This window comes from Marmota marmota, unplaced genomic scaffold, assembly GCF_001458135.2.
Source record: "Marmota marmota marmota unplaced genomic scaffold, marMar, whole genome shotgun sequence".
In the NCBI taxonomy this organism is placed as follows: Eukaryota; Metazoa; Chordata; class Mammalia; order Rodentia; family Sciuridae; genus Marmota; species Marmota marmota.
In genome coordinates, this window is record NW_026000241.1 from 3,546,629 (window position 1) to 3,556,475 (window position 9,847).

Below are 9,847 nucleotides of genomic sequence, written 5' to 3' on the forward strand. Positions count from 1 at the left end.
ATGTGTATAAGAGACAGATCCAAGGCAGTGCTGTGGATTAGGTATGTGGTGTTCCCATAGTTCAGGTGTAGACAAGGCAAGAACATTCAGAGGTGAAGTGATTAGATCATGGAGTTTTAGCCTAATTGCTGGATTTATTCACTTTAAATGGATTAATAAGGTACCCTAAAATACACCAAGCATAGATAGGCAGAGTCTTGCATGGAGGGGTGGGGCTCCAGGGTCTTCAGTATGATGGACATTATAATTCAGGAGAGACGTGCATCCACCCTTTCACTGAGAGGCACCATTTTGCTGAGGACTCTTCCCAGGGCCACCTTGATGTCCCTGTTCCTCAGACTGTAGATGAAAGGGTTCAGCATGGGGGTGACCATGGTGTACATCACTGAGGCCATCAGAGTCATCCTAGAAGACAGTGTGGCTACAGAACTGAGGTAGACCCCAAGGCTACTGCCATAGAACAAGGAGACCACCAGGAGGTGAGACCCACAGGTGGAGAAGACTTTGTACTTGCCTCTGTCTGATGAGATCCTCAGGATGGAGGAGAAAATCTGAGAGTAGGAGAAGAGGATGCCACTGAGAGGGAAGACACCCAGGACGATGATCATAGAGAACACCACTATGTTGTTGATGAGGGTGTCAGAGCAGGCGAGCTTGAGGACTGCAGGAAGATCACAGAAGGAGTGAGGGATTTCTATTTTTGTACAAAAGGACAGCCTCAAGATTGTCAAGGTATCTAGGAGGGAACCTAGGACACTGACCAACCAGGACCCCAGAGCCATGAGAAGACAGAGCCATGGGCTCATGATGACCACATAGTGCAGGGGGTGACATATGGCCACAAAGCGGTCATAGGCCATCACTGTCAGGAGCAAATTTTCTTGGCATCCAAACAAAACGAAAAAATATACCTGTGAGATGCAACCTGCAAAGGTGATCCCTTTGTTGTGAGTCTGGATGTTCCTGAGAGCCTTGGGGATGGTGGTGGAGGTGAAGCCAATGTCAGCCAGGGACAGGTTGGAGAGGAAAAAGTACATGGGTGTGTGCAGGTGGGAGTCTGAGATGACAGCCAGGATGATGAGCAGGTTGCCTGTGACTGTGACCAGGTACCCGGACAGAAGCAGGCCAAGGAGGAGGGACTGCAGGTCGGGGTCACCTGTGAATCCCAGGAGGATGAAGTTTCCAGTTCCTGTTTGGTTTTCTCTTTCCATGGTGCTGGTGTGTTTGCTCTGAGGAGGGAGAGAAGGAGCTCCAAATTCCCTCCAGCTAGGGAGGCTGAGGCAGGAACACTGCAACTTGAAAGCCAGGCTCAGTATCTTAGGGAGATCCTATCTTAAAATAAAAAATAAAAAGAGGGCCTGGGCATGTAGCTCAGTGCTTAAGTTACCCTGGATTCCATCCCTGGTACCCTCTGTCCACCCCACCCCGTTCTCTCTCCCCCAAATAAGAATTTCAAATAGAGATTCCCCAGGATACCCCAGTGTCTTTTATTGAAATTTTGTGAACTCAATAATTTATTTATTTTATCTTATCATTTGGCCTCTTGGCTGACAAGTTTCAGATACCATTTGTATACCCCCAAAGAAACAAATCAAGACATGGTTCTATGTCAGTGCTTCTCAAATGGTGTTCCCAGGAGTACCACCTGGGCAACACCTGGAATCTTGCTGAAATGTGCATTCTGATGCACTCCTCACCTGACCACCTGAACCTCCTGCTGTAGGTGTGAAGCTGCCCTCTGTGTCTTGAGAAGCCCTGTCAGGATTCAGAGGCTCACTCCTGCTTGGGAACCTGGGCTCTAGACCTTGTCTGCATCCCCACCCAATCCTCGTTCCCCAGGTGCTCTGCTGCGTTCTGCTTCATGCTCATGGGAATGAGCATCTCCTAGTTCCAGGCAGATTTCTCTGCCATGTAAAAGCTCTCTATGTTACTGTGGTTCTTCTCTCTGATTTCCTCAAGTCCTATCCTGTGGACCTGTGTGGTCTTTTTGCTAGAAATATCAGCATCTTCTGGTATTATTATTATTCTTAATTCTATTTCGTTTTAATTTCCATTTTAACCAAACATATTGAAGAATCATGGAATTTCAAAGTATAGAAACCCTAGAGTTTCTAAATGTAGGCATGAGTCTTACACACATTTTAAAAAAAATCACATGAAAATATTCCATCATGGTGAAATGGCTCTTCAAATCTTGCCCATTCTGGACATTTGGTTTTCTGGTTATCTTTGAGTGAGATTGTTATTATTAATTTTAAGTTTACACTTTCTTCTCTTATGATAATCTGCAAATGACTTCTCTCATTTTAAAAAAATTCAGGTATTTCCTCTGTCACATGCATATAAATTGACTTAAACTGGCCATTCATCAGGCTGCCAGATTCATAATGTAAAAAATTGTCCATCTGCACGATGTACTTAAAATTCCAATAGAGAAAGTCGCCTAGCATTATTTCTATCAGAATTCTATTTCTAGTTTCAGTTTATTCTTGTAGATTGTTAGAATCAGCACTATTGGAAGTAAAATACTATTGGAATTTTATCAGAGATTCCCTTAAAATTTTAAGATAATTTGGAAAAAAGATAACATCATAACAACATTCAGAGTCTCATATCAGTAGCAAGTACTTGCCTCCATGTATTTCGATCATTTTAGGCGTATATTTCTGATTTTTAAAAGAAAATAAAGGCCAAGGGCTGGTGATATAGCTCAGTTGGTAGAGTGCTTGCCTCACATTCACAAGGCTCTGTGTTTAAATGCCAGCACCACCATCAAAGAAAATGTAGATCATGTTCATTTCTTGTTGATAATATTGAGTGTATTTAAACTTCAATGCTGTTAAGAATGATGATCCCCAATATCATATCCACTATTGTGATTATTATCAGAAAGTGTTTTTTTTTGAGATGATGAGGTGTCCTATAATTTTTCTGTGCTTTCTTTTTATTTTGTGAGAATTTTTGTAAAAATATACTTTGAATAAATAATATCAATTTATAACACCTATCTTTTTTAATATTTATTTTTTAGTTGTAGGTGAACACAATATCTTTATTTTATTTTTATGTGGTGCTGAGGTTCAAACCCACTGCCTCATGTGTGTTAGGCGAGCACTCTATCACTGAGCCACAACCCCACCCGATAACACCTATTCTTTTTATTTGGTTTTATTTTATTGCTTTGAAATCCAAATCCTTGTTAAGGTTTTGTGTAAGATATGGAATTCTTTGTTTTGTCACATAATATGGTGCTCAACTCATATTAAATGGTATGATATTAACTATGGTCATCTTAATCCTGTTAGTGTGCATTGCTTATCCCTGCATACTTTTGAGGAACTGTTTAAATTTTCAGTAAGAGTGTAATTACTTATTAGACATTTGAAAAATATAATGTTGACTGCAGTCTTTATGTTCCCAAATGAATTTCAAGCCTTCAATGGGGAGCAAGAGACCAAAGCAGCTACGTAATGAAAACACAATGTAATAATAAACATCTACATGGGCATGAGTAATATCTAACATTAGAGGAACATTCTTAATTAATGAGAAATTATTTGTACAAGCAAAAAAACCTTTACTAATCAGAACTTTATATTGAAAACATCTGAAGGAAAAAATGCTCAAATTTAGAAAACTGCAAAAATATTCTATTTGGTTAGTCAAAGTGAATGTATTTCAATACTAGAGTCTCAGTTATAAATTAAGATTCAAGCCTTTCTTGTAAAAAGGTAGAAAGAGTCATAGATTCATCAAAGGAAATGTAAAAAGGGTATTAAATGTTTGAAAAGGTTTTCATTCTTACCATTAATTTATAAAAGTGTAATAAAAATAAGATTCCATTTTCTTGGAATTAATTCAGAAGGCCTTTTTCAAAAATAGTAACCATGCCAAATTCTGTGATGGGGAAAGGAAATAACATTTCAGGTGCTGATATGAGAGCATATTTGGTCCTCTTTTCTGGGCTGGAAAGATTAACTCTGCAAAGAGCCATTTTATAAATTCTACAAGAGTCACCAGCATATGACCAGGGATCTCCTGGAGTAGTGACGTCATTGTTACTTTTGGATTTGCTTCTTAGTATATCATATAAAAACTGCAAATGAATACATATGTCATCCATCCTTAAGAAATAGCAACTTTATAACTTAAAATTGTTGGAAATAAAAATAACACTAGGCAAAACTAAAGCAGAAAGGGGCATAAAATGAAGGTAAAAGCAGAGCTAGAGAACTAAAAAGGAGAAAGATCCTAGAATTGAAAAACAAATTCCAGAAGTAATTCTATAGCATCCACAACTAGAAAAATTCAGACATGAAATGAAATGGATTAAAGGAGACAAGAGGAGGAAGGAGCAGGTGTGATGTGGAGCAGTAAATTCCATGCATGTGTGATTATGTAAAATGATCCCAATAGTACGTAAAAATACAATGCACTAATAAACCCTTCAAAAAGATGAAAAATCAATTGAAAAGTCTAGAATTTGGAATGAGGAAAATTAATACAGAGGTAAGGAAATGCTTGATCTTATAATATTTCTTACACTCTAAGTTGCAGTTTTTAATTCACAGTAAGTGGGTGGGGGCTAGGGAAGAATAGATGTATCTGGGGGTTAGATGGAGGGGAGTGATGGGAGGGGAAGGGATCTGGAGTAGGAGGGAGAGTAGAAAGAGTTGGCCATAATTGTCCTATACGTATATTTGATTACACCAGCTGTGAAATTCGCTATCTGTACAACCAGGAAAGTCAGCAGTTGTACTCCAATTCTGTATGATGTGTCAAAATGCATTCTACCGTCCGGTATAACTAATTTGAAGGAAGAAAAATAAATAAAATGAATGAAAAAAATATGTAGCTGTCCCAGAGTAGAACTTATTTCTGGGAATTGTCCAAAGTTGATGGAGAAAAACAAATCAAAAACCCAAAGGAAAGAAGACAATAAATTACAAAACTTACCACCAAAAATGCTCTGGCAGGACCATGAGGTGGGAGCAGAAGCAGAATTCTCCTTTAGCAGAAGCAGAATTCTCCTTTAAGTGAAGAAGAAAACTAAGTTTCTCATCACTAATCATTTGTCAGTAGCCTGGAAATGCAAACCAATGCAATAGAAGGAGAAAAAGTCACCAGAGACCTGAACATGGAAAATGCAAGGTGTCCACTGGGGAATGATCTTGGCCAAATTCTACTCTTATATCATGTGCATGTATGAATATGAACCAACAAATCCCACCTATGTACAACCGAAATGCACCTGTAAGAAATAGGGAAGAGGCAAGGTGTGGTTTACGGAGGATGGAGTGGCTGCAGATGACAGATTGGTGGCTTCAGACCTATTGTAACTGGGTGTGATTTTAGTAAGCCTGTTCACACAAATCCAGTGTGTAAAAAGCAGAGGGCACTCCAGGTGGCATCGAGGAAAATGGCATGTTGAGATCTTTGGCAAATATTGCTTCTCCCTCTCTAGTTGTGAATTTCCAATTTCAGCTGTAACAGAGAAGTCTCAGTATTCTCTGTAACTTTTCTACCCATCTAACTTATTTGAAAAAAAGGTGATAGAAGGAGGGAAAATTTGCATTTGTACATGCAGCAAGTTTATTAGAAAATAGATCTACAACATTCCAAATTTTATCAAAATTTACAGCTCCATGAATGGGGATCAGAACCTTACAAACACACAACAAATGAGAGTTTTATTTTGTATAGTTACTTGAGGACCTGCCTGTGTTCAGCACTTGGTTTATGATTTATATACCTTGATTCATTATGTCATCATTGCTGTTTTTATATAAGTACAAAAAGTGTTATAATAATGCAATGATAATGATAAATAGGAGTAGACCCTCACTACCTGTTAGAGAGTATTAACATTTTCTCATGCCTGATTTACTTTAACTTCACCCCAATATGATTCTTATGAAGTGAACACATTGTGATGCTTATTTTATAAATTGGAAACTGAGACAAAAAGAAAACTTCAGTAATGTGATTTCAGCAAGATGTATGGCTGAACTTGTGATAACTACTCAAGATCAAAAATGAGGTACTTTGAGTGAATGAATGAGTAGTTTTATACATTAAAAACAAAGAAGCTTCTCTGATGGAGAAGATAGTCCCCTAAGGTGGCTGCAGAAAAATGGTAAAGATAGCTGTGCAGGAAATGCTTGAGAGAAGGTCAGTTCCATCAGGAAGTTGAGAGATGCTCAGATCTGGGTTCCAGAAAAGAGAAGGAAGATGAGAAGAGAGGGATTGGAAGAGAAGTCGTGAGAGACAGGAGCTGACTGCACAGATGGCTCTAAGTGAGGGGGCCCTCCTCACTGCAGTGTCCCCACTTGGGCCACCAAGGCTCATCCTGTGAGCCCTGTGCTGCCTCCTACCTGCTCCCACATCAGCAGCCCTGGGGTGAGCTCCTGCTCCTCCTTCTCTGGGTGATGAGGGTCAGCTCAGCCCTGATGAAGGCCAGGAGGTGGCCTCAGGCATGGGTGCTCTTCAAGGTCCAGGTGAAGCCTCTCATTCCTGGCAGAGCTCAGCTGTGGGTGAGAGGATCAAGGGGCATATTTACTATTTCCATGGCCTGGGAGGTTGGATTCTCATGAATGCTCATTAAATTAATTGTTGCATTGTTGTCTATTCTCAGAGCAATTGAGTTTCCATGAGTGAAAAAAAAAAAAACAAAAAACAGAAAGGCAATTGTGCTTGTAGCCAGTTTGCATCATCTTTTTTTTTTTCTTTTTCCAAATATGTACACTCCTTCCCCTGGGGCACTGGCTCATGGTGTGCTTTCTCCCTGGACTTGATCTCAACTGATCCTTGGCTTTGCCCATGAGCTTTTCCTCAATAAGTGATATAGAGTTTCTTTGTCTACACAGACAAGTGCAGACACCGTTTCCAAGCCCATGTGAGTCCTGATCCCATGTGAGTCCTGACCACCTTCACTGGGGTCTGTGGACAGGACCTTCCTTCCCCCCACATGTGTCCCACTGATGTTGTCCTGGCATTTGTCCTCACTATTGAAGGTGCAGTGTAGACAGAGCATCAGGTGTGTAGTTACAGAGGTGTGTGGTGAGAGGTGGGCTGACCATACAGGCAGGAGTCTGCACAGGTGTCTAGGCTTTCCAGGTTCAGAGCAAGCTGAATACATGGCCTGAATATTCCAGTCCAGAGAGGAAGGACCAGCTTTAGAATTCAAAAAACACTATTTTTATGCTCTTAAATCAAGGATAGTTAATATGATTGATGCCCTTCTGTGCTCACACTTGGCACAAACTCATCAGGCCTATAGAAGTGTATTATAGAAAGGGCTCTGCGAAGTCAAATTTTGGATCCCTAGGAAATAAAAAGGGAGGATACTTGGATCCTTGGATGTAGAAGAGAGGCAGAAAAGTCAGTGCCTGAGTGATGCGATGTGTGGGGTTTCACTCAGCCATTGCTGGATTTGAATGTAGATGTAGAGCCCAGGCACCCAGGCATGTGGGCAGCCTCTAGAAGTAGGAAAATATAAGGAAAGGGATTCATTCTCCTCAGATCCTCTGAAGGCTCACAGACCTGCAGTCACCTTCATTTTTTCCCATAAGTCCAGTTTGCACTGTGACCTCCTGGACTATAGGGTCATCCACTGGTGTTCAGTTTAAACTCTTTTTTTTTTTTTTGCTGGAATTGGCTCCATCCACAATAGGAGGGGAGGACACATTGTCACCCTGAACTTGATGTTTCAGGCTGGGTCTGTCCTGACCCTAAGTCAACTCTGCTCTTAAGAAGCTGAGGATATATATTGAAAAGGCAACTTGGCCATTTTTTTCCTTCAAAGAATAACAGAACAAGATTGTTTCAAAAAAGAGTAGTAAATAAAGAACATATGTCCTTTGAAAATATGAATGAAGCCTGTACTCACCCAGGTAGTGTGGACTTGGTTCAAATCTAAAAAGATACATCAATGCAGCAGAACAATAAAACACAAATCCAATAAAATGAGAAGTTACCTAAGTGGCATCAAAATCAACGTAGAATCAGGTGGACCAGGGTGTAGTTCTTTGTGGACCAGTGAATGTCTTGTTGATTGGCACCACAGGAGTCATGTTACAGAGACCAAAGTGTCATGATAGATCCTTCCACTCTCACCATTGCTACCTCTGATGCAGACTAGTCAAATCCAAAGGACTTCAGTGGGCTCACTGGCACAGATGCCCATGTGGCTGAATGTATGGGTTGTCATTTGAGTTTTGATCCTAACTCTGCCCCTGGGGTTGAAAGAGTTTATGGCTATGCATAGCAGTGGTCCCCTGGTTGTGACAAGTCTTACAGAGGAACTGAAGGAACTTGCAAAATAAGCCTGGTACCGGGGCCATCACATGCTGGGACCAGAGGGGAAGCTAGCCAATGTTCCAGATGTTCCAATGTTCTTTTCTTGTTCAGGATAGAGTTCCATTGACCATTATCTTCTAAGCATGAACTTTCTTTCCCATGGAAAAACACTACCCACTAGAATGGAGCACTCCAATGGTAGGTTTAGCTTCTATGAACAACCAGATGTGGAAGGACACACGTCCATAGTTGATCTAATGCAGCATCCAGTCAGGGACTCTGAAAATGGAGCTTTTTGTTATTGAACACCTCAGTGCCTGGATCTGCAACGTATCCCTTCAGACTGACCAATCAATCCAGTGTCGAGGTTCAGGCAGGTCCTTCTCTGCAGTAACTGTGTTCTCGTTATACCTCTGTCTACAAGGATAGACCTAATTCAGAAACGACTTTTGACAAATATAATGAAGAACTATTTCTAGGAGAAGCACTACTGAAAGATTCAGATCCCTGCATCTTGCACTTTGGGAATAAGAGAGACTGAATCACAATTTATAAAATCAATTGCCATCAGAATCTTTTGCCGCCATAACTATTCTAGATTTTTTTTTTAATGTAAAAGAGTCATCAGTTTGTTTAGGGGTGGGGAAGTGTCTGCAAGGTGTCTTGGGTTTATTTTGTTTCTTTAAAAAGGGATGTGTTGAGGTTCTAGAAGTGGAAATTATCATTCATTTGTGTGCAGAAAAATCACAGTGTGACATTCTTCTTAATGGCCCCACCCCCAGTCCTTTGCCACTATCCACCATGGTTTTTAATAAGTAAAAGCACATTTCATGTGTTTTCACCATAAGTAAATTGAATGAAACTTACAGAATAAAAATCTTTGTCTTTTAAAATGATCCATTTTCAAAAGTCAGTGTTGAATTGTCCTGTGGTAAATAATTTACATATATGCTGAAAATGTCTTTTTAATATCATACTTAAAAATTTATTTAGAATTATGAATTGACATCATCTAAGTTAATGGGATGCAAATATGACACACATCTTTTACAACACTCTTATTTAAATTATTTTTAAGTTGTGTTAATATTTTTGGTTGTGAAAAGTTGTGTTTTTATGTTGTCTTCATTTTCATCTTGTGGTTTGTCTACTTTAATAAATGGCCTTATATTAAAAATTATAAAGAAATATAAACCAGCAGTTTAGCAATCTTGGCCTTTTCTGTTATTAAACCTGGGGACAAGTTGGCATAGCATAAAGACCTAGAGACTAGAATGATGACTACAGAAATGAGATCAGTTCCTGCAAGAGCATTGATAACAATTCCTGCACTGTTCCTTTAGTAAATGTTTTATCTGTGATTTCTTTAGTTCAGTCAATATTTTCTTGGATGAACTTGATAGTACACCTAGTTTTCATAGATGGACTGATTTGTTGAGAGCCACAGCCAAAGGGGCCCCAGCAAACTTCCAGCTGCCAGCAAACTTCCAGCTGCCGGCTGATGATTGGCTCACAGCGGCCCCAGCAACATCTAGCTGATTGGCTCCTC

General features: G+C 39.9%; 2 protein-coding genes across 7 annotated transcripts in view; both read right to left on the minus strand.

Moving 5' to 3' along the window:
• LOC107145002 (adhesion G protein-coupled receptor E2-like) overlaps positions 1–9,847 on the minus strand; it is a 452,375-nt gene that overhangs the window by 281,839 nt on the left and 160,689 nt on the right. The gene's annotated exons all lie outside the window — the stretch shown is intronic.
• On the minus strand, positions 40–1,308 carry LOC107144996 (olfactory receptor 7C2-like). Its single transcript, XM_015488851.2, has one exon. The coding sequence runs from the start codon at positions 1,209–1,211 to the stop codon at positions 249–251; it is 963 nt and encodes a 320-aa protein (XP_015344337.1). The 5' UTR covers positions 1,212–1,308; the 3' UTR covers positions 40–248.

What these genes read in the sequence shown, in the direction of transcription:
- LOC107144996 (XM_015488851.2), bottom strand. Translation starts at nt 1,211, where the DNA reads ATGGAAAGAGAAAACCAAACAGGAACTGGAAACTTCATCCTCCTGGGA.